Raw genomic sequence first — 25,056 nt, 5'->3', positions numbered from 1 at the left:
TTATTTATGTTGTGTTGTATATAATGTTATGATATTCTAACATATGTCGTTAACTGACATTGCTAAATGACTACTGTGAATCACCTTAGGTATTACAGCATTCAAATATGCCACTGCGACAGTTTAACCTTATTATTAATTAACATAATATGGTATATATCATATGACCTTCGTGAGTATCATTGTGTATGTTCTCCAAAATATTCCATTACTTGGGTTACTTACATGAAATATGGTTATTCAACACTTACAACTAAAAAAGATAATACTGTTTGTCCTAATTGACAGAATATGGTGATCACCAACATTGACTAGCCATCATACCAACATCAAGGCCGCTCTGGACCTAGCAAAACGAACCAGCATCTTTAAGGAAATCAATACCTGCTGGGTGGATTGACTGCCAGTGTATATTGATGGACCCCCATGACTCAATATGGTGATCAGCAATATTGACCAACCACTAAATTAACACCATTGTAACTCTGGATTATTTTGTTTATTTTTTTTTTGTCGTTTTCCCCCCAAAAAACAAAGCTTCCTTAATAGAATCTAAATCCATCGGTAGCTAAGATTGCCATTTCAAAGGCGCGGTAAGCAATAGGTAACATTCTAGTGGCTGTATAGCATACCTACACGCGATAACATGATCCCGACTCAGGATACGCCGCTTGACGTTCTTACACATACCTTTATCCCAGAAGGCAAGGGTACCATGCGCTGAACTTGATCGAGCACAGCGCTTCATCTCCGACTCACCGATAGATTAGAAATAGAACAATGCTTTTTTTATCATAGTGAGTACACTTTGGATCACAATGTTGTGAACCTGGCAAACTCATTTTGAACTATCCTGATTAATTCCGATACTCATTATTTCCCCAGACATCACTATTCAACATCTTACACCCTCCAATGACAAGGAGTTTGAAATTCTGAATTACTGCACAGTGAGTTTTCATGATAACAGACTCAGAGTCACCGTAAGCCATCTCTTCAAACAGGCAAGAACTATTAAATGGTATATACACTAAATTTGCCTGGACATCGCCAGAAATGTTCATGTTGGGGTATACCCACCCAGAAGCCTACAAACCTGTTCATCTAATACACAGTATCCAGGTCATAGCAGAGAAAACGCTTAGAAATATCCTGCTCCTGCATCCTGCTGACTACAAATAAGAACAAACAATAACATATCCCCTTAAGGTATTTTTTGTTTCTCTTGCCGACAGACTTCACCTTTGAGGGAGCCTGCTCCAAAGACTTACCTGCTAGGAGTGAAGTGGACTAGGATCTGGAATAGGACCTAAAGTGGTGATACATACCGCAGTTGTTACAAGCTTAAGCCACAATGAGCTCTGCTTCTTCTTTCTTGAGGGTTGTGCAGTGCAAGAGGCTACATTTCTCACAAGCCTTGGAGTCGTGCTTAGGCACCAGGCATGAGAGTCTGATATTGTAGAGGTCTTTAATAGACATCTGCTTATAACCAGAGTCGCATCTCCAAAAAACAGAATCAGAGAAACTTGCAGAGCCATGTAAAGCTCAGTGATGAGATATTTGGGAGGTACAGGAGTCGAGATGTTGTGCCACCTTTTGGTGGAGTAAAGCAATTTCAAATTTTATGGAAGCAGTCTGGAGCTGGTGGAGATTCAAGAGGTGAGAAATCTATAGGCATAAGTATCCATGGAATAATGCTTGTTACTGAGGAATAATTAAACACATTTCCTGCCTGGACCCACTGATGCATATTCTGCTGGGGGCCACTGACACTTCTGGAGGTCACTGACACATACTAGTATTGAGTTTTTATCCAGGAGCCTAAATCGATATTACTATTGTATGCCCTTGTTCGGTTATAATCAATAATATCCCTATAACGGCATAGTAATCATATCCATATTCAGTCGTAGCACATGCTGTCACATTAAGCAAGGCTACTTCCCCAGACTCCTAGAAAGCACAACGAGTTCTCTAAACAAACCAAACCTCCAGCAACCTGGGAAATCCCCCTTGATTTTGTTTTGATTTCGTCCTAGAACTCCTGTAAAGCACTGTAAGAACGGCCAGTTCTTAGTGACATCTTTATTGACGTCTTATATCCAACCTTACGTCAAACCCGGCACCTTTCAGGTATAACTATACCAACGTTGCCTTAAGCAAACACACGGTGGTGGTTTTGGAGCAGAGCAGCTATCTACTTGCCCAAGAGCCCAGCTGATGCGAGAGCCCACGGACGCTGCCCCTCCTCTTTGACGCACTGAGAGACGCAGTCTTTTCTCCTGCCGAGAAATCCAGCTCCGGTGTTTCCAGATACCTTGGCGGGTTACTGGGATATCGAGTCCTGAGAGAGAGATACAAGACCTCCTGCTTTCTAATACCCAGGTACGGAGCTGACTAAACCCTTGAAGAGAATTCTTGAGTCAGATTCTTGGCAAAAACAAACTTAACTTAAACTGCTACTTACTTACTCCTTCCCACGTATTAGGCTTAGGTCAGGTACACCGGGGTAGGCGTATTTAGAAGCACCAGTTGAGTACGTTAGTCAATGTATATAAGTATGTATATATTTTATCTATTTTAAAGTATCTTATGGCTAAGAAACCATATCAATGCTTTTACAGTATTATTTCTTAATCCTCCTTTTACTGTACGCACTTTACTTTCCTATGAGTATTGCAATTGTGGCAATTCATTTCTCTTGTATGAGAAAGAAGACTGCTCAATAAATAACACCTTTTATTGAAAACGCCCGTCTGTCTTTTCTCTGCACTCTGGTGAAACTAAGTATGCACACTTGACTGAGTGAAATAGCTGTCTATTGTTTTCACACGACTCTAGAGATACACTCTTATTCTGAGGGAGCAAAGTTGTCATGTTATATGGTTGTCAGAAGCTAATCCCTTCTTGTCTATCCAGGGAGGTTAAACTCCTCCTCGTTTATTCGAGAAAGTTTCTAGTGACCTCTGAGCTAGCTGGCAAAACTTAAGTCTAATATAGTCAGTAGAGACCTAGTCGACCTCAGTCCTACGTCTACACTGCTGAATATATTATTCCAATGCGCAGAGCCTATTGGGAATATAGGAACTACACTACACTAGAGGTAAATGATGCACATATGACATAGGCTTTAGTAAGTGGGTCAGACAGGATTATAAATTTTGCTTTTTTACATGCATGTAAAATCATGGCTTTAAACCAAATTTCAATATTGATTACTTCCAAAATGCATTATTTGAAATGTCTTAAATACTCACTTGAAATCCCAGCAGAGCCATACTGTTGAATATTCGCCCCAACCAACCTTCCGGATGACATGGTAATGTTCATTCAACAAGTCACCAAATTTTACAAGATGGTATCCACCTGAAAAAGAAAATGAAGGGATTGACTCTCAAATGGTATTTCCAAAATAATATGCTAGCAGGATATAACACTTCTTCACAAGTGCATTAACAAGCATCTTCACCCACCATCGCCAATGCCCTTAAATTCCCAATAAGAATTTACTTCAAAGCAGAGATTCCCCTCCCAAAAATGCTATTTCCTTTCCACATCTCAATGGACTGGGCGTTCTCTCAATCCCTCAGGCGAACCTCGTGGTTTAAAAAATGTGGTCTTCTCCAGTGTGATCTGATAATTTTTTAGACGTGCTGCATGTGCCATGTGTTTTCATTTGGAAATTAATGTTTTCTTACAAAACCGGTTCCTATGGCATTTTCTGGTATTCACATTTTTTGGAGCCAGACTGCAGTGGGACAGACATGTACAGTGTAGTTATGGTTAATGATCCTATGGGTTAAGTCACCATTGTAAGTCCTTGTCATTGTATTCCAATTGGTGTTCAATTTAAAACTCTTAAATGGAGGAACCGATGATACAATAGTTAAGAAAAAACACGTTTTAGTTGCTACGTCCTTGTAATTCATAATTTAAATACAGCTACCACATCAGTTACCAAACCAGTAGCTACACCAACTAATCAGTTCACTAGTCTCAGAAACGTGTTAATTCCACACCAGTGTCATTGATAATTAAAAACAACCGACTCACAAGATTTGCACTGCAAGTCCTACACTCTATGACTAGTTCAATTCTCAATGGAATATGTTTAACTAAACTGCCGATAATAATGCTTGCTATATCGATTAATTTAGCTGTGATCCATTCTAACTAGAATGCATCACGGGTAAAGGACTGTCAAACTCAGAAACCATTCTCGCACACTACATCCATCATGTACTTGAAAACCCTATATCCTCTGTCACTCTCTTACTCTCAGATGTTCTCCTCAACATCACTTATACGAATACCTTTTAGAATTAGGAACCTAGGACTGGATGTACAAAGCCATTTCACGCTGTAAACACTGATTTGCTAAATCACTGGGTTTGAGACCTGAAAAATGGCTTTTAGTATTTACTTAACTAATTTTGTAATTCTATGGCAGAACTCGGAGGTGAGGATTAGACTTTTCTTTCTTTGCTTTTTATTAGCAGCAGCCTTTGAAAATCAACATTTCATAACCAACACACTACATTTTCTATGTGATATTGGGAAATAACAGAACAAACAGTACATCCAATCAGAGTGTTGCAATGCATATAACGGTCCCTGCAGACTCCCTATTTCCCTCTTTATTAGCTACTCCAGCAGCTTACAAAAAAGTGTTTGGTCTCCTGATCTGTGTTTCCTTTGTATTTCCTCATTGTATCGCAGTTACTGTTTAGCAGTGATCGATCAGCTTGCTCAGTTAAAAGATATTAGGAAAAGAGGCAGTCCCTCAGCCCCAAGGTACAAAGAGAACTTAAGGAATCTAAAGTTGGCCTGCAAAATGGCAAAAAGACAGTGGAGGAAGAGCTACGTGGAAAAGGATAAAGTTAGCTAGAGGCTTACTCTAATAAAATACAAAAGAGAAATAGCCACTGTTAAAGTAGAATATTTCGCTTCCACCATCCTTAAATAATCCAACAAACCTAGGGACATCTTCAGGATAGTAAGAGACATGACCCACCCTGACTGTACTAACAACAAAATCAAACCCACTCAGGAGTTATGCGATGCGCTGGCTCTCTTCTTCCAAGAAAAAATTAACAAGTTCGTGGATTGCCTGAAAGATGTGACCCTATCCGGTCCTTTAGACCAGGAAAAGGGGGAGATATTTAAGAACAATGTTAACTGGGATTGCGACTCTAAGGTCACCATGGATAAATTCACGATGCCTTCGGAAGAAGAGTTTACCAGAGTGGCCCTAGGAATCTCCTCGGGGTCACCCTTGGATCCTGTTCCCCACAAGATAATGAAAGAACTCGGATTAGAGATCTTTCCTATCCTACGTCAGCTGTGCTGCCATCCCTCAATAACGGAGTGGTGCCACCCAGCTGGAAGCAGGCTATTATTACGCCGCTCCTGAAAAAATCCACACTGGACCCAGACTGCCATAAGAACTATAGGCCAATTTCCCTCTTACCATACCCGGTCAAGATCCTGGAATGTTTGGTTAGTAGGATGCTGTCCCTATTTCTAGAGACAAACAATACATTGGAAGAAGAGCAATTTGGGTTCAGGCCTGGTCATGGAACGGAGGTCAATCGGCAACCTTAATATTGCTAGACCTGTCGGCCGCAATCGATACGGTCAACCACGATATACTTCTTTTGAGGTTGGAAACCCTAGGAGTGACAGGTGTGGCATTGAGATTGATGTGCTCCTACCTATCTGATAGATGGCAAGCAGTAGCGCTCCCTCCGTATCAAACGGAGTTTGTAAAAAATGAACACAGGGTACCTCAGGGTTCCTCAATCATCCCTGTTCTGTTCAATACATATATGCAACCACTGCTGGAGATTATAAAAATGCACAACATCAGTGTGGTCAACTACACCGATGACACCCAGCTTATGGTGTCCCTGAATGGCGACCTGGCGTATTCCCTGGAAAGCTTTCACGCCTGTATGCTTGAAATGGTGAAATGGCTGAGGGACAACTCACTTCAATTCAACAGCGAGAAAACAGATTCTACAGGTGGGAGGGGTCCCTCGAGGACTACCAACTGATTTTTGGCCAATACCCACAGATGGCCCACTGACACCAGTGAAGACGGCTGGAATGCCAGAAACCTGTCCTCGGAAGCTTGTTTCCGGTCCAGGGAAGGCATGGCTTGGCAGTTCGGGCTGGACTGTTCCCATGAGGCACAGGGTCAGACTGATTTGCATATAGCCATGTCTGAACTGGGGTGGCAGAGTGGGCTAAAGAACGGTGATGGATCAAACCCAGATCTTTTGACTGGGTGTGAGTGTTTGATTGGTTCAGATGCTCCGTCCATCACCACCCCCTTTTGTACCACTGACACCAGTGAGCACAGTACGCAATCTGGGGGTCAGTCTTAATGGAAAGCTGAATCTGGAGTCCCATGTCAACAAACTGGTGGGAGGCTGTTATACACTCATGCGAGGACTTTGGAAAGTGCTACCATTACTGCCAGTCCAGGCAAGAACCACGGTAGTTAGGAGCATTATACTGAGCAGCCTGGATTACTGTAATACCCTGCTCTTAGAGTCCCCGGGATATTTGATTGCCAGACTCCAGAGTATCCAGGTGGCAGCAGAAAAGCTTGCTCTGACTTGTGCAGTCTGCTCCTGGATGACACAAGCACTGGGGGAGCTGCACTGGCTCCCAGTGACTCAAAGGATTTTGTTCAAATCCTTATGTATAGTGTTTAAGGCACTTCATGGACAGGGACCAAAACTGCTCCAAGATAGATTTCAATGGTATGAACCTATACGCAACCTTCGTTTATCCTCTGCTAAGCGGTGATGCAGATGGTAGCCCCAAAGACAAGAAAATCATGGCTCTTCAAGAACAGTGCCAAAAAACCCTTGAACACAGAGAAGACTCTCCCAGGCTCCGGGCCCCCTCTACCTCCAGGGAAGTCAGCAACCCCATTCCCGATAAACGCAAGAACGCAGACAACCCAGGGGTCGATCTTGATGCCTGTGTGCGACTAAAGAAGGCGTTTATGGATGCCCAACCCTTACAAGATCCCCCAACTCAGTCTCTCAGGGGAATCTCCTAATAGCCCCCTGGATAAATCCTGGGGATAGGGATGATTCCCCCAACACTTCTGATGGCAATGGGGACCAGTCCAGACCCTGGCGCCCAACATCTCTTCCCCTAACCGATACTGATCGAGTCAGTGACACGGCACAGGCCACTGCTGCAGACTTATTTGATCCTGAAGCCCTGTTGCACCTGCGGAGTGGTGCCCAGTGCTCAAAGGGGTGGCCTACATGGCAGGGAGGCTACGAAAGCCCCTTGACAAGGAAGTGAGGCACTCTCTCACGGCAGAATGCCCTCAGACACCTTTAGAGGGGAAGGTGGCTCTCACCCCAGAGATAGAGGCGAAGACGGCCACCTTTCTCGCTAAGTTTGTCTGAGACCCCAAGAACTGTATTGACAGGTCCAGGCGCTCCTGCCAACACAAACTCCTAAATGTGTCAGGATCCTTAGCGAAAATCATGGACATGGTGGAGGACGCGCGGCCTTCGGTTCACTGTTCTCTCATGACGCTCTGTCGGGTTGGGCCCCAAAAGCGATTAATTTTCTGGGGAACACGTATGGGGAGATTTCCACTGAACTACGCAGGTCGTTGCTGATCGAATTCTCCCTCAAACTAGGGAACCTTTCCATCTCGCAGGCTGGTACAGTAGCCCAGGGCTACCTTTTTGGGGATCTGTTCGTACGAGAACTGGGGAAATTTGTCAATACTTTTAATTCCTTGGACAATGCCCAGACCTCTATAAAGAGAATTTTCACCCACATGTCTTTGATAAGGTCTGACGGGGTGGGGACACTCAACTGGCCGCTCCTTTCAACAATCTTCAGAGGTGGGGACTCCCGTCGAGGCCAATGTCAAGACTCCAACAAGTTCGTGAACTTCTACCCAACCCAACTCTACCCCTGCTGCAGAGGACCCAGAGGCAGTTCCAGGGGCCATAACAACTAAGGCAAAACACAAGGTGAGAACACAGAGGGTTCCATCTTGGGGGTCATTTGGCAGCTTTCTTAAGGAACTAGGAGGCCCTTTCCGCAGATGCGTGAATCCTCCAGACAGTAAAATGGTTTCACATGGAATTTTATGTATCCCTTGTCCAGTGCAGCAATCTCAGACCTCTGGTCTTCTCACAACAACAGCAGGCCCTGATAGACCAGGAGATAGAAAGTCTTTTTAAAGAAAGAGGCAATTGTCCACACAACATGTATCCTGATGGTTTCCTCAGCAACCTTTCTGTGTTGGAGAAAGGGGACGGCAGACAGTGTTCGGATATCAATCTGAAGGAGTTCAATGGGTGGCTCCTTTAATGGCATTTCAAAATGGAGGGTATACATCTCATCAGGGACCTCCTTTTGAAGTCGGATTAGGTGGTCCATCTGGATCTGAAGGACTCCAATCTGGCCATACCAATCTTTCCACCTCACAGGCGCTTCTTACAATTCCGTTGGAAATCTCAGGTAATCAAGTTTACTTCCCTTCGGGCTCTCATCTGCCCCTTGGTATTTCGCCTAATGAGAGCGGTGGTTGAATACCTGCGGGCTCGGGGAGTGTGACTGATCGTCTATCTTGACGACAATCTGATTCAGATGGCCATCAACCTGCTAGAATCGCTGGGTTTCGTAATAAACATGGAAAAGTCTGCTCTTGCTCTCTTACAGTCCCTGCAATTCCTTATCGATTCAGTCAAGGTGACCCTCAGCCTCCCGCCTCAGAAGCTGACAAGGGTCAGGCAAAAACTCCGGAGAACAATCTCCAAATCCAGAGTTTCTTTGCGGCAGTTGGCACACATAGTGGGACTTCTCAACAACAATTTAGGCGATCTTTCTGGGCCCTCTCCATTACCGGGCTTCGCAACGCTTCAAAACGCTGCATCTCCAGAGAGTCTTGTACTCTCAGTTAGTTCCGCTCTCAAGGGAGGTGGAGGAAGATATTCAATGGTGGATCTTTCACCTAGAGGCATGGAACAGCCAAGCAATTTTCAGCTCCCAATCCGATCAGGTGATCGAGTCAGACGCCAGTGGCTCAAGGTGGGGCACTTGCTGTGGAGGGTTGATGGTTGGCTCTTTCACCCTCCGAGGCTGGACAAAGGACACAGTTCAATGTTCACTCCTTTTAAAGATGCACATCGTGGCGGTGGTCTGTTATGTCAATCATCTCGGGGCAGTTGCTCGAGCCCTGTCAAACATCGCTTGTGTGCTGTGGGAGTTTGGCCTAGGCAATCACATCTCCCTTTCAACCAGATAGCGGATTGGCACACCTACCATTGGAGGGATGTCAACCTGTGCAAGTTGCACTCTCCAATCTTCCAGCAACTCCAAGAGCGTTGGAACCCATTCTCCATGGACCTCTTTGCATTCCGTCAGGATTTCCAATTGGAGTGGCATTGCAGATGGAGACTGGATCTTCAAGCTGCAGCCACGGACGCCTTCCTTCATAACTGGAGCATGGAACAGGCCTATGCGTTCCGACTGTTTACAATGATAATGTTATTGACAGCTCCATTGCGCAGGCAGCAGTTGGACCTGGTTCTGATCACTCCATTCTTGAGGTCACAAGTCTGGTTTCCAGTGATGCTGGAACTTTCCTGGGATTTTCCAATCCCTCTACCCTTAAGTCCAGATATCCTCAGGGACCCCCAGGACAATCCTCATCTTTTGGTGCAGGAGGGTTCTCTTCGCCTTATGGCATGGAGGAATACCAGGAACAATGGGAAGTCCTGGGAATTTCAACAGAAGCTGCCTCGTTACGCGCCACAGCCTGGGCTGATAGTAAGAACAAGCTGCATTGAAGAGTCTGGTCTAGATGGTTGAGCAGAAGTTGACCAGATTCTGAACTTTCTGGTGAGCCTGGCTTCGCAAGGCTTGGCCTATTGGTCCATTAACACCTTCAGATTGGCAATTTCGGCAGGAATTTACCCGTGGACGGTCACCCAGTGGGAGAGCACCCTTTGGTGTGCAAAATCCTAAAGGGTATCAGTTTATCCCCGCTCCCTGAACCCAGATACTCTGTTTTACAGGATGTGAATAAGGTTTTTACTCTAGGTAAGTCTTGGACTGCTACTAGATATCTGTCTAGGAAGCAATTATCAGCAAAGCTGGTGATGTTGCTATGCCTAATGTTCTATTGCAGGGTCTCGTTATTCGGGCTTTGGACATTACAGGTAGAGTTTTCACCCCAGAAAGGGTGACCTTTCATATTGCTCGCAGAACAAAGTGCAATTCCAGAATTGTATCTTACCCAGCGTTTTGCATCTGTCTAAGTTGTGTGTAGTTCACACCATTAAAATGTATGAGACGAAGAATATTCGTTCTCATGAGGAGAAACAACTGCTGATTGCTCTGACTAAATCTTACAAAACGGTTTCTTCCCCTACGATTGCCAGATGGATCAGATGGATAATGCAGGAAGCCCATTTTGGAGCCCATTCAGTAAGAGGCGCCATCAACTCTAAGGCTTTCTCTTGGGAGCAAGATTAGAGTATACCCTCAATGCTGCTGATTAATCATCGGATTCCACTTTTAAAAAGTTTTATTTTAAACCAGTGTCTTCTCTAGCAAGCATAGTGGGCAACCAGTTTTAAACTAGCCTAATCCTCGGGTCCTGACATAGCATGGAAAATGACCTAGCTATGATAACAGAAAGTTTCCATTCTATTAAGGACATGCAGGTGAGGACTAGCCCACCCGATAATTTTCATTTGTTGATATAAGCCCTGTCAGAGTAGCAATGATGCTTTGCTAATAATATTATGTGACATGCAGAATGTTTCTATTGATTGATGCTTTGACTTGAGGTTTTAGGTTGCTTATATGCTATGGTTACTAATTTTAGGATGCTTGTTTACAACTTTATCTGATATGTGATGCCAGAAGTTATACATTTATTCTTTATCTTTATCCCAGGCTTGGAGTCCAATAAACAGTAGACTTCACATGGAGATGCTCTGTTCACAGAAAGAAACAGGGAGATAGAGTTTGCAGGGACCGTTATATGCATTGCAGCACTCTGATTGGACTGTTTTTTCTATTTCCCAATGTCTCATGGGAAATGTAGTTTTTCAAAGGCTGCTGGTAATAAAAAGCAAGGAATAAAAAGCCTACCCCTCGCCTCCATATCATTAATTGAACTGAACCTTCTTATACGAAAGCTAGGAAATGTTTCATTCAGTAAGCGTTTAGCAAATCGCAAAATGGGTTTGAACATCCATTGTGATTCCCAATTAGGAAGGGGTATGGTTAGGGGTTGCCTTCTACATTGTGATTGAGAATACTATGTATGTAAAATGCTACTTACCAGTATGCATCTGTTCATGGCATGTAGAGCTGCAGAGTCACACACTATGCATTCGATCGCCATCTGGTGTTGGTCTCGGATACTTGCACCTTGTTATTGTCTTGGAAAAAGCCTTTGTAGTCACAAGATAGGTGACTCCTCCCTTGGACGATAGTGCGCATGGGCATCGACTCCATCCTCAGATTGTTTTTTGCCATGATGGGAAATGATGGAGTTAGTAGAAAAGAAAGAGATATCCATGTGTGTATATATCTAAATAAGATAAAACTGGAACAGATACAGGTCCAGGGGAGGTGGGTGGGCGTGTGTGAATCTGCAGCTCTACATGCCAAGAACAGATGCATACTGGAAAATAGCATTTTCCGTTCGAGGCATATGAGCTGCAGATCACACACTATGCATAGACTGAACAGCACTATCTCCCTTACGGTGGTCACCTGTATCATTTGCAATAGTTTGAAAGAGAGTGTTAAGAACAGCTTGGCCTACAGAATCTTCTTGTTTGACTTGCACGTCAACAAAATAGTGTTTGGTGAAAGTGTGTGTTGTAGACCATGTTGCTGCCTTACAAATGTCTTCTAGGGAAATGTTCCCCGAGTAAGCCATCGAGGCCCCTAGTTTGCATGTGGAATGCGCTCTAGGAGGAATTGTTAATGTGCGTTTAGCCTTTTGGTAGCATATTTGGATACATTTAACGATCCACCTTGCAATCCCAGCTTTGGAGATGGGATTACTTTTGTGAGGTGGTGAGAAAGCTACAAACAATTATTTTGTGAAAGGATTTAGTCGTATCAATGTAATAAAGCAGGGCTCTTTTGACGTCTAGGGTGTGAAGAGCTCGCTCTGCTATGGAATCTGGGTTATGGAAAAACACCGGTAGCTCCACTGATTGATTAAGGTGAAAAGCAGAGATGGCTTTAGGAAGGAATTTTGGATTTGTTCTGAGAACTACCCTGTTAGGATGTATTTGTAAGAAGGGTTCTTGTATGGTTAAAGCCTGGATGTCACTTACCATTCTGAGAGAGGTAATTGCAATAAGGAAAGCTGCTTTCCATGTGAGGAACTGAACTTCACATTTGTGTAGAGGTTCAAATGGGGGTCCCATGAGCCCAGTAAGTACATTGTTGAGTTTTCTATACTGGAGAGGGTGGTAATCTAGAGGGAATGATTCTTTTAAGGCCCTCCATAAAGGCTTTAATTGTTGGTACCCTAAACAGCGACAAGTGTTGTCTGTTTTGTAAGTAAGTGTCAAGTGCTGCTAAATGCAGATGTATGGATGAGTATGCTAAATTACATCTTTGCAGATGTAGTAAATAGCAAATAACATTCTGGATGGAGGCATCCAGTGGATTGATATGATTGTTATTGTAGTAAATGGCAAATCTCTTTCATTTTGCTTCATAGCAAGCTCTGGTGGTAGGTTGCCTGGCTTCTTTAATGATATTCATACAGTCTGGTGGAAGGTTAAGGTAACCGAACTCTAGGACTTCAGGAGCCAGATCGCTAGGTTCAATTGTGTTGGATCGTGCTGTCTTATCTCTCCATGGTTCTGCGTTAGTAGTGATGGGGAGAGGTGTAGTCTTTGGTGTGGGACTACTGAGAGTTCCAACAGTGTTGTGAACCATGGTTGGCGTGCCCATGTGGAAGCCACTAGGGTCATTTTTAGAGACTGTTGTCGGAGCTTGCGTACCACTAGTGGAATCAGTGGGAGTGGCAAAAAAGCATACGCAAATCTGCCTGACCAGTTCATCCATATCGCATTGCCCTTGGACAGCGGGTGTGGAAACCTGGCGGCGAAGGTTGGGCATTTAGCGTTTTTGTGTGTGGCAAATAGGTCTATGTCTGGTTGTCCCCACAATTGGAAAAATGGTAGAAGAACTTGTGGATGTATCTCCCATTTGTGAATCTGTTGTGTTTGTCGACTTAACAGATCCGCAATCTGATTGTGAACTCCTGGAAGGTGTTCTGCAAGCAGGTATATATTTTGCGGAATGGCCCACCTCCAAATATTCTGTGCGAGCTGAGACAGCTGCAGAGAATGTGTGCCTCCTTGTTTTTGTATGTAATACATGGCTGTCATGTTGTCCATCCGGATCAGGACAGGTTTGTTTTGTACATGAAGTTGGAATGATTTTAGAGCTAGGAATATTGCTAGCAGTTCCAGATGATTGATATGGAGCACTTTTTGTTGAGTGGTCCATTTCCCTTGAGTTGTGTGATTGAGGAGATGTGCTCCCCATGCTGTGAGTGATGCGTCTGTTGTTAGTACTATCTGTGGAACAGGCTTGAGGAACGGCCACCCTTTGGATACATTTTTGGTGTTCAACCACTAGAGAGAGCGATGTGTGCGGCTGTCTACCAACACCAGATCTGAAAGTTGTCCTTGAGCTTGGTTCCACTGATGTGCCAGACATTCCTGTACACACGCATCTGAAGTCTTGCATAAGGTACAATGAATATGCAAGATGCCATCATGCCTATAAGTTGCTTGAACACTCTGGCTGGAAGAGAGTGCTGTATTTGAAATGTGCTGATGAGAGCTTGTATACTGGCTATTCTGGCTGGACTGGCATATGCTAGAGCCTTGGAAGTATTTATTGTGGCTCCTAGGTATTGATGTACATGAGAGGGTTGGGGGAACGACTTGGTATAGTTGATTGTGAACCCCAAGTTGTGCAGTGTTTGGATGGTTTGTTGAGTGTGTTGAACACACTGGTTCAGTGACTTTGCTTTTATCAGCCAGTCGTCCAGATATGGGAAGACATGGATTTGCTGTCTCCTTAAGTGTGCTGCCACAACAGCTAGGCATTTGGAAAATACTCTGGGAGCGGTGGTGACTCCGAATGGAAGGACTTTGAACTGATATTGCTGTCCATCCACTACGAACCTTAGGTACTTCCTGTGAGCAGGATGTATGGGAATGTGGAAGTAAGCGTCCTTGAGATCTAGTGTGGCAAGGAAGTCCGCTTCTTGGAGCAGAGGAAGCACTTGTTGGAGGGTTATCATGTGAAAATGATCTGAATGTGTATACAGATTGAGGGGTCTGAGGTCTAGTATTGGCCTTAGGGATTCGTACTTTTTGGGGATTAGAAAATCCAGGGAGTAAACCCCTCTTCCCTGATGTAGTAAGGGGAAAGGCTCTATGGCAGACTGTAACGCTCCCATGGACTTAGCAGTCTCTCTGTCTTTTTTCATTTTCTCAAGAGTAGTGTCCACAGCTGGTCCAAAAAGTTGCTGTTGATTGAACGGCTGATTTAAAATAGTTGCCTGTACCTCTTTCTTAAAGCCTGAAATGCGTAGCCAGGCATGTCTTCTGTGAAGTACACTGGTATTAATGGATCTAGAGGCAGTGTCTGCTGTGTCAAGGGCACATTTAATTGAGGCGTTTGTTATTAGTTTACCCTCTTGTATGAGATCATTTGGTTACATTTTTTATTGGTCAGGCAAATGCTGTAATAGGGTTTCTAGCTGGTCGTCATGGGCCCTATCATATCTAGCCAGCAGTGCTTGAGTGTTGGCTATGTGCCAGTTATTGGCTGCCTGCGCAGCTACTCTTTTGCCAGATGCGTCTATTAATTTGGATTATTTATCCGGGCGTGGTGCATCCCCGGAGGTTTGCGAATTGGCGCGCTTCCTAGCATTAGAAACTACTTGAGAATCCAAAGGTAGTTGTCCTTTGATGTACGCCGGGTCTTTAGGGGCAGGTCTATATTTGTTATCGATCCTTGGATTAAGAATCCTGGCTCTAACTGGATCTTTGAATATGTATGGGGCATGTTTAATGACTCCTTTAATCATTGGTAATATTTGTACCGATTTTTGGGACTGTTCAAATGTATCTAAAAGGAAATCCTCCTATGTTGTGTCTGAGTGCATTGTCATGCCATGAAAAACAGCAGCCCTATTAATTAGTTGTCCACAACCAATATTATCGTCTGGGAGAGATGGTTTTGTTGGATATGGCTGGGGCTTGGGAGGTCTGGAATACCTATTGGATCATTGTAATCCCAATCATTTTGTGGTGTGTCGTCTGGATCTGTGAACGGATCATTGCGGTCTCCACCCAACCCTAGGTTCTCATCATCATCATCATAATCTGGTGGTGGTGTATGTGGTGGAGAAGTGTGGAAAAGTAAATTTTGCCATGTTCTGTGTCCCTACGTGTTCCCCATCCTATGCTGTATGTGCATGATTAATATGCATATGTATTCCCCATGATCGATTAAAGACGCAATTACAGTTGTGTCCATCTCTAGTATGCCAGTTCCTAGTTTTCGTGAATACAACGAGCATCAGGCCTATGTAAAGTTATGTTGCCACGTTTCTCAGTGTGCACGTTATTTCATTGTAAAATCCCCGTTTCTAGGCCTCAAAAGGGCCCGGACTCAGATTCAGCTCCTGTCTCCTGAACCCTCGCTGAGGAGCGATACAGCCCCCACCTGTATCCCTGACCCTTCACTTACTTCCTGCCTCACAGTGCCCGGCTCGGCCTGGCTCTGCCTGCCAGTCTGCCAAGAGTATGTTATGATTCCAGTTATCAGTCCAGCTCTCCTTCTCTGCATTCCTAAGCTACTGAATCGCATCAATAGTTTCAGTCATCGTCTAGCCTTTACGTCTCCATGTAAGAGAAATACTGTATTAATGGTCATTTAATATTCCTCAACACACACTACATGTAGAATAATGCATGCACCAGTCTTAGTGTCTGTTAGCCTTTACCCTGATAACTTTTGGATTCTATCAACATGTTCTCTAAACATCAGATACTAGATAGTGTTTAGGTACATGTCGCTCTGACTCTCCAGACTTCAGTCTCTGCTCCTAGCGCAGAAGTCATAGCCCCCAGCTTCTCCTAGTAACACGTCATTGTCAGTTTGCGCGCACCACTAGGTTAGAGGTCCCGGCTCCTTAGGTAGCCCCCTCCATGTTTCCGCCCCATTTATGACATATTCTGTTACGTTTACATCACATGTCTATGTTCACGCCTCCTGTTACACCTACTTTCACCCTTATCTTTCGCGTCTGTTACAGGCCCCACCCACTGTTCCGCCTATTGTATGTACTGTAATGTAATTGTTTTGATATATATACTTGTGTACTGTTATTAAAAGCCAGCGCGCTCATTCCAGATCCTGCCCGACAGCTGTCGGGGCCCCCCTGTTGGCTAGCCATCCCAGATCTTGCCCGTGCAGGTTGTCCTGTTCCTGTCCTTTATGCTGTATTAAACCTGCAAACTCCTACTACCTCGAATCTTGACTCTTATTTATTGAGCTATCTGTTATTGTTATATCTAGTCAAAAATAGAGGTATTATTTATTTATTTACCACATAATGGCGCCCGAACAGGGACTTGCCCTTTCCCCACGCGCCGGTGAAGCCACGCAAGCCCCCTGATCCTCTGCAGCCGTGACGGAACCATACCGTGCACGTGCAGATATTTCTGCTTCAAGTATCCCTCAGGCCCACGGAGGAGACGGAGGTTGCGGTCCAGCATCCAGACGAGGCGGTGGAGGAACGCGGCGAGTCCCGACCAGAGCCCAAGCCGAGAGTCCAAGGTCCGAGGTATCCGGAGGCCCACCCGTAACAGAAGTCCGAAGTTCGTCCGTCCGTCGTCGAAGCAGTCCAGTCCAGTCCGAGGCCTTCCGTTCTTGCTGCCCGGTGAGTACCGTTGCTGGGGTAGTATCTAGACAGGGTCAATTGCATTGTCTCTGGTCCGTGGGTTTGGGGTACACAGATCCAACACGAAGTGTCCACTTAGGTGGATGCGGGTCCTGACGTGTCTCTTTATGAGACCGGTAAGTTTCTTACTGTTTTAGCAGTGCATCTAGTTTCTGTTCTAGTCCGTTCTGTTCTCGAGAAATTCATGTATTCTGTTTTCAGTATTCCAGGTAGTATTTTGTCCGAACTGTTATTTTAAATGTCATTCATGTATTTCAATGTCGTGGTATGAAAGTGGTGTAATTATCGTGTTCATTGTGTATTGTATTGTGTCTAGACTCCAGCCCAGTCATGCCATTGTTTTCCAAGTTACGTCAGTTAAAAACTAGAAAAGGTCTGTTAGAAGAAGCAGTTCCTGTCCCGCCTAGGGACAGTCCAGGTCATTTTATGTATCAAAAGCATGGCATAAGTGCCATAGTGTATCTAGATTTATGGGTGGAGTACACCAAACAGTTAGAAGAAAAGTACAGATGGCCCGTATCGGGTACATGGGATGCCGAGTGCATCATGCGAGTAGAAGAAGCATTATGGAAAAAGAAAGCCAGACAGTCACAGAAAGATGCCATCGAGTTATGGCGCAAAGAATCTCATAAAAGAACCGAAAAAGAAATCAGAAAGTCAGAATTAAGTAGAGAATCCTTAGAAAGAGCCCAAGAAAGGGAACTAATCGAGATAGGTGAACGAGTTAAAACCGAACAGTCAGACAGACAGAGAAATGCCCTCATTAAGGGTATGTATCCTCTTCTTGCCGAGGGCTTGCCAAAAGCAACCCCGGAGGCATCCAGTAATTTTCCGCCCATCCTTAGTTCCGACCAAGCTACGTCATAAACCGACCGCAGCTGATATTTTTCTCTCGTCCTATTTGGACGACACAGTCCCAGAATATGCAAATCCTGTTGCGCCAGCTCCTGTAAATAATGTAAATCCTGCTCCTCCAGTCACCGGGGCACCTGTTACAACACCTGTTACGGTACCCCCGGTCCAGCCCGTAGAACAAATTCCCGCCACATCAGTCACTCTGCCAGCACGAAGAGTATCAGTCGACGATTCCAGTATAGGGGCCGCGGGAGGAGGTCCTCCTGGTACCCCGCCGCCAAGTAGACGTCTAGGAGCAGTCGAATTACATGAACGTGCGTTACAGCGTACGCCTAAATATAAGTCCATTGCAGAAATCAGGCGACTCCTTACTGAATGCTGTTATGATCCAGTCCCAGGCGAGGATAGTATGGTTATATATTCCGTACGTATAAGGCAGGTGTCCGAGTATTTGGTCACCCTACCGAATATGAAAGAAGATCTAGACAGAATGTATCGTTTCATTCGTACAGGACAAGATCCAGAAAGTATTGCTGAAGTCATGTCTCTCAGGAAAGCTGAGATCCAGTTCATGTTATTAAAGTTTCTGGTCAATTGTTTAATACGGGAACAAGATTCCCCGACTAAAGATCCAACCGAAATGAGAATTCTGACAAAGTGGAGTGATAATATAGCCGAGGGTAAGCACAAGACACTCAATAGTATCGAGAGTATGTACAAGAAAATACGTAAAGAAATAATAAGGTTACACGAACAACGCAAAGAAGCACAAGTAAGCGAGAAAGAAAATGACTCTTCTACTGAAGAGGTAGACGACGAGAATCCTGCCAGAATAGCGTATGTAGGTAAATCTAGAATTCTAGACCGACATTTACGCCTAGAACACAAGAAAGTCTTTCACCTTCCAGCACCAGAACAAGGTTCTCTAGAACAAGTATTTCAAGCTACCGATCAAATTCTGAAATCACGAATCGGTTATAGTGAATTAAGTACTATGCATGAACAAGAATTAGCCCGATCAGCAGTCCGATGGATTACTGATTCTACCACTTTTCCAGACGAAATAGTGGCACAAATGTTTCTGAAACTGCCCCCAGCCGAGCAGTGACTGGTGGGTATGTATATGATCCAGCACCTCATTACGCTGTATGAGGGTCAACATTCTGATCCAGGTCCGTTACATGATGTCCTGAACGAGTTACTCCAGTATAGATGGAAAGGTTTAGGTACCGATTTAATTAGTGTCATTCTAGAACAGCGCCACAAATACAGAACGTTTTTGAACCCGCATTTTGTTCATGTCTCACCTCCAGAAAGTAAACCGTTTTACATAGACAGGCAGCATCCGTTACGAGAAGTACACCCAGTTAGGACACCAGATGGTGAAATGCAACGAGTATTTGTTTACACCCCAGTTACCAAGATGGAACTCTTAGAGATGAAGAAATTAATTCCCTGTCATGACAAAGATCCAGCAGGGTTCCACCGTGAATTAAAAGACATGCTCCGTATGGGAGAATACACGTATCCAGATATTATTAAAATGTTAAAAGTCCTGTTGCCTGCGGGCATATATGAAAAACTCAAGGAAAAGGATTGGGAGGTGGGAGAGAAAAAGATCGATTGGACAGCTCTAGAAGCTGAAGATAAGATACGAGTACCAGGTACCGGTCTTGGAGACAAATGTAAAGAATTACCAGAATTATTGATACAAGTTTTACCTAGATTATTAACCACTAAAAAGGAAGACTGGGATGCAATCTCAGCCTGTAAACAGAAACAAGACGAAGACACTAGTGATTTTTATTCTAGATTTGAGAAATGTTTTATCATAAACAGTGGTTTGAAGACGAGTAGCGAGTCATACCCTCATCTTTTTGTTACTAAATTAGTCGAGAATTCAAGTCCACAAGTTAAAAATCGAGTTTTGAAAGTCGAAAGTACTTGGCAAGCTAGTACCCCGTCCCAAATGCTCCAGATGCTCCAGTATCACCAGAATAGAATCAGAGAAGAGCAAGAACACGAGAGAAGACGTATGAAAGACACGAAAATGAAAGTACTAGTTGCACAATCTGTTCCTCAAGACAGTCAGAAGAGGGGTCCGAATCAAGCCAGTCATCCTGCAGCTCCCGTTAAAGGGACATGCAATTATTGTAAACAGCCAGGTAATTTTATAAACGAGTGTGCAGTTCTGAAACACAACATAGCCACTGGTAAAACTAAAGAAAGACCATGTCCGTCTAGACAAGAACAAGTTCGACAGACTTCTCAGCCACAGAATGCACAACAGACAGTTCCAGCACCGCAGCCTATCGCTGCAACACAGCATGTTACACAGCAGATGTACCAGTATGCACAGACAGAGTATCCAGAGTATCAAGCGTATTCATGAAACAGCCTAGAGAGGGAGGTAGGCTTGCCTCTCATCGAGATTCCTGTAGATCAAGAAGGTCCCTATGTTCACAGTCAAGTATTAGGGAAAGACAAAGTTTCTGATTGATACAGGGGCAAGTAGGACTACCATTAGTCACGACGAGGTTCCAGGGGCTCCGCTCTCAGGCTCTAGAAATGTTTCCCTTGGATTTTCAGGAAAGCCTATTGTAAACGAGATATCAAAGCCAGTTACTCTTGAAGTAGGTCCATTGTCCCGAACTACTGATCTACTGCTTACGAAGTCATGTCCAGAAAATTTGTTAGGTATTAAGACACTGAAAGAATTAGGTGCAGTTATTTGCTGTTCCCCAGAGGGAATACGTTTGTTTTTACGTGACTTCAAGGGTCACTATGTTTTACGTGATTTTGATCCGAGATTGTCTAATGTTCCGCAGCATCTATGGGCGCAAGGTCCAACTGATGTTGGTTTTATGCAAATCACACCCCATCGTGTGACTCTCAAGCAAGGTGTAGTCTTGCCACGAATCAGACAGTACAGATTGCCACCTGAGGCTGTAGCAGCCTTATCCAAAATTATTGACGAGCTCATTGCTCAAGGAGTAGTTGTAGAAACTGACCCCAATGTATGTAATTCTCCGATCATTCCAGTCATGAAACGTACTGATCCAAATGCACCCCCAGTATATCGATTAGTGATTGACCTTCGAGAACTTAATAAATGTATCATCCCCCAGTATCCAGTTGTTCCAGATATCTCATCCCTATTGACAGCCATTGATTCTGAGGCAATATTTTTCACAGTCATAGACCTCAAAAACGCATTCTTCAGTGTTCCAATTCATCCAGATAGCCAGTACCTTTTCGGTTTTTGTTTAAATGGAAGGAGCTATAAATTCACACGAGCTCCTCAAGGTTTCACAGAAAGTCCTAGCATTTACAGTCAAGCACTTAAGAGACAACTAGACAATATTCACATGCCAACTGATACTGCCCTGCTCCAGTATGTCGATGATCTACTGATCACAGCCCGTTCTGAACATGCTTGCGAGCGAGCATCGCTTACAGTCCTGTATTTCCTAGCCGAGATGGGGCACAAGGTGTCTCCTTCAAAGCTTCAATTCTGTGTCCAGCAAGTGATCTACTTAGGCCACTTACTGTCCAAGTGGGGTAGGCAGTTGACACCCGATCGCATCCAGTTAATAGCGAGTCTTCCTCAGCCCAAGACACAGAAGGAGGTACGAGCTTTTATCGGCCTTACTTCTTATTGCAGACAATGGATTCCTCAGTATGCATTTCTAGCCAAGCCACTGATACAGTTAACGACACAGGAGGCAGCCGTATCATCTGTCCTCCCTTGGACATCTGAACATACACTTAGGTTCAATGAATTAAAGAAAGCGTTATGCCAAGCTCCTGTTCTAGCTACACCGAACTACAGTAAGCCTTTTACACTTTTTGTCACAGAACGTGATGGTACAGCATTATCTGTTCTTACACAAGATCAAGCCGGACAGTACAAGCCCTGTGCTTATTTTTCGAGCACACTAGATCCAGTAGCCCAGGCTCTGCCTGCGTGCCTCAAGTCAGTTGCAGCCACAGCACTAGCTATTAGACAAAGTGATTCCATAGTATTAGGACATTCCTTGACAGTACAAGTTCCACACTCCGTGGAAGTTCTTTTAAACCGAACACAGACTCAGCACTTGACAATTGCACGTTTGACAGGTTATGAACTGACACTGTTCCAGCCACACATAGAAATCAGACGCTGCAACGTTTTAAATCCTGCTACACTGTTACCGTCAGTTACTTCAAATCCTGCCACACATGATTGTGTGGAAGTTGTTAACACTATGACTAAGCCAAGACAAGATCTGACAGATATTCCATTACCAGATCCCGACCTGACACTTTATGTGGATGGTTCATGTATGAGAACAAGTACAGGAGAACTAGTAGCCGCGTATGCAGTGACTACTGACACTGAAGTTATTGAAACACACCGTATTGACACCCTGTCTGCTCAAGCAGCAGAGCTAGTTGCTCTGACTCAAGCCTGCATACATGCCAAGAACCTGAAAGTTAATATTTACACAGATTCACGCTACGCATTCGGAGTTGTACACGACTTTGGAGTGCTCTGGCAGGAGAGAGGTTTCATGACTTCTCATGGAACCAAGATTCAGCATGGTCTCCTCATTCAAGCTCTGTTAGATGCAATACATTTACCGACATCTATCGCTATCATGAAGTGCAAAGCACATACGAAAGTCACTGACATTATTTCCCAAGGTAATGATCTAGCAGATCGAACAGCCAAGCTTACAGCTCAGACTCCAGACATACCAGTTAACAAGACACCGACATCCACTCTAGAACAGACTACTTGTATGACAGTTAAGGACCCTTCTCAGGATGTCATAGATATCCAGTTACATGCTACTCCCGAAGAAATCAAGAAATGGTCCGAACAAGGAGGGGTCCAGACAGATCAGGGATGGTTGGCGAAGGGAAAAGCCACATGGTTTCTCCCCGACTCAATGGTTCAAGTCATTATCAATACCGCACATAGTCCAGCACACTTAGGAGAAAAAGCCATGTTAGACAGTATCCAGAACATTTGGTTTAACAAGCATTTACGAGCTGCAGCCAAGCAGAAAGTCCGTACTTGTATGATATGTTGTCAATTCAATCCAGGTAAAAGTGTCCCGGTGGAACAAGGTGGATTCCAGCCCCCTGACCACCCTTTTGAAGTCCTCCAGATGGATTATATTCAGATGGAGCGATGTCGAGGTTTCAAGTATGTCCTTGTAGTTGTATGCGCTTTGTCCAGGTGGACAGAAGCATATCCAGTCCCAGATTACACAGCCGCGACCACTGCCAAGCAGCTGGTTCGTGAATATTTCCCCCGCTATGGACTCCCTAGGGTCGTGTATTCTGATAACGGCCAGCCATTCTCATCTGAATTAATGAAGCACGTTTCCCTGTTGTTAGGGTACCAGTGGAAGTTCCATTGTGTACGCCATCCAGAAGCAGCCGGTCTCGTAGAGAGACATAATCAAACCTTGAAAATCCGCATTGCCAAAGTCTGTAAAGAGAAAGGTGTAGACTGGCTAGTTGCCCTGCCAGTCGCCCTATTTTATATGCGCATGGTCGCACATTCCAGATCAGGTCTGTCCCCTTATGAGGTCGTATTCGGCCGCCCCCCGAATGTATGGGGTACACCTAGACCCCGAAGTATTACAGATGTTTCCAGTAATATGCTGACAGATTACCTAGCTTCCTTGATGTCTGCCCTACACTCTTGTCGTTCACAGGTTGCCGCCGCATTTCCAGACAATACCGAGGTGAAACCGCATGAAATCGTTCCAGGAAGCTTGGTTCTCGTCCGGAATTTTGATCGTTCGAGTCCGCTGGAGCCTCGCTGGAAGGAACCGAAGTTGGTCCTCTTAACCACCCGTACGGCCGTGAAGTTGGAGGGCCGGAAGGGGTGGGTCCATTTGTCTCATGTTAAGAAATTTCACGGATCCCGACTACAAACTGTTTCCAAGAACTTTGCCAAGGATTGCATTTTACCTAAAGACTGCCAAAATACTATTCTCAAGGACTGTCCCGCAAATGACATTGATACCAAGCCTCCCCTGTTAGAGGAAACTCCGCAGCAGGAGTATAAAAAGAAGTTACGGTCTAGTAAAATAAGTCAGCCAGTTTAATTGTCTAAGTCCTCCCCTAGGTGAAACGGTTAGACAGGTATCTGACATGTATGAAATAGACCCCCATAGTGAGAGAGTTAGTCAAAACTCAATCCGATGTATCGTTTTTCTAAGTTTTATATTGTTTCTCAGCCTAATGGTTACCTGCACGAGTTATGCATTTCATTTATGTTTTCCAATTTCTCATGTAAATATGTTTTCTAATGCTACAGTAGAGCACACGTTTAGTGATCTACCTCCTCATGAACTATCTTATCGTCTTGCTATGCGCAACAATTCATTTATCCGTATGTTACATTATTCACACCAGACCAGCAATGCCACAAATTGTTGGGTGTGTGGTCGACTCCCCCCTTTCCAGACACCTGAGGGAGTTCTGCCACTGTTTCCTTATCCGTTTTCACATAATGGTTCATGTGGAGCATGGTCCACGTTAACGTCATCCTCAACTGATATGTCCCTTCTGAACAGTACATGTTTTCCTGACAAGCAAGGTCTTCCCCACAGAACAGGGTTAGATCTAGAAAATGAAGTTTATAATTTGGGTAACTATTCTTCGAATTTTATGGTCCTGAATGTTCAGTCTGATCCTACTCCAGACCTACCTGCTATTTCAGTACTACCAGTCAAAGGCGAATTATGTGTCAGAAATAATGGTTCCGCACATGTAGGACATAGTGATTGTACTACTATTGTCGAGTATAGTGACAGTGGGAAATCTATTTTCAAAGCTTCACGTCATTCTTATTTTGTTTGTGGTCAGACCGCATATGTTCGTCTGCCCCTCGATTGGGAGGGAACCTGTTACATTGCCTTCCTACTGCCACCAGTTTTCCTAGCCCCATCTGATTATCACAGAAACACACATCTAGTACACATTAGACATAGAAGGGAGATCGAGTCCCCGATTGTCGACCAAACTGAAACTGCTCTAGAACAGTATACAGATTTCAATAGAGGATTCTTTTTCTTTATAGGACCTATCCAGAATAGTAAGTTAATACGTAGATTAACCAGAACCCTTGAAGCAGTAGTTAATGAGACTGCTTCTGCCCTAGGTAACTTAAC

General features: G+C 44.3%; 1 protein-coding gene across 4 annotated transcripts in view; it reads right to left on the bottom strand.

Annotated features, from left to right (window-relative positions):
- Positions 1–25,056, bottom strand: part of LOC144755338 (SRSF protein kinase 3-like) — a 1,366,259-nt gene that overhangs the window by 1,058,263 nt on the left and 282,940 nt on the right. For all 4 annotated transcript variants that reach the window (XM_078644145.1, XM_078644144.1, XM_078644146.1 and 1 more), the window contains exon 5: positions 3,258–3,366. In XM_078644145.1, the coding sequence (XP_078500271.1) occupies positions 3,258–3,366 (109 nt within the window). The remainder of the gene's footprint in view (positions 1–3,257; positions 3,367–25,056) is intronic.

The sequence above is a fragment of the Lissotriton helveticus genome, chromosome 5_1 (assembly GCF_964261635.1).
Source record: "Lissotriton helveticus chromosome 5_1, aLisHel1.1, whole genome shotgun sequence".
Taxonomy (NCBI): Eukaryota; Metazoa; Chordata; class Amphibia; order Caudata; family Salamandridae; genus Lissotriton; species Lissotriton helveticus.
The sequence above is the reverse complement of the archived record's forward strand: the minus strand, read 5'-3'. Positions and strand labels throughout refer to the sequence as shown.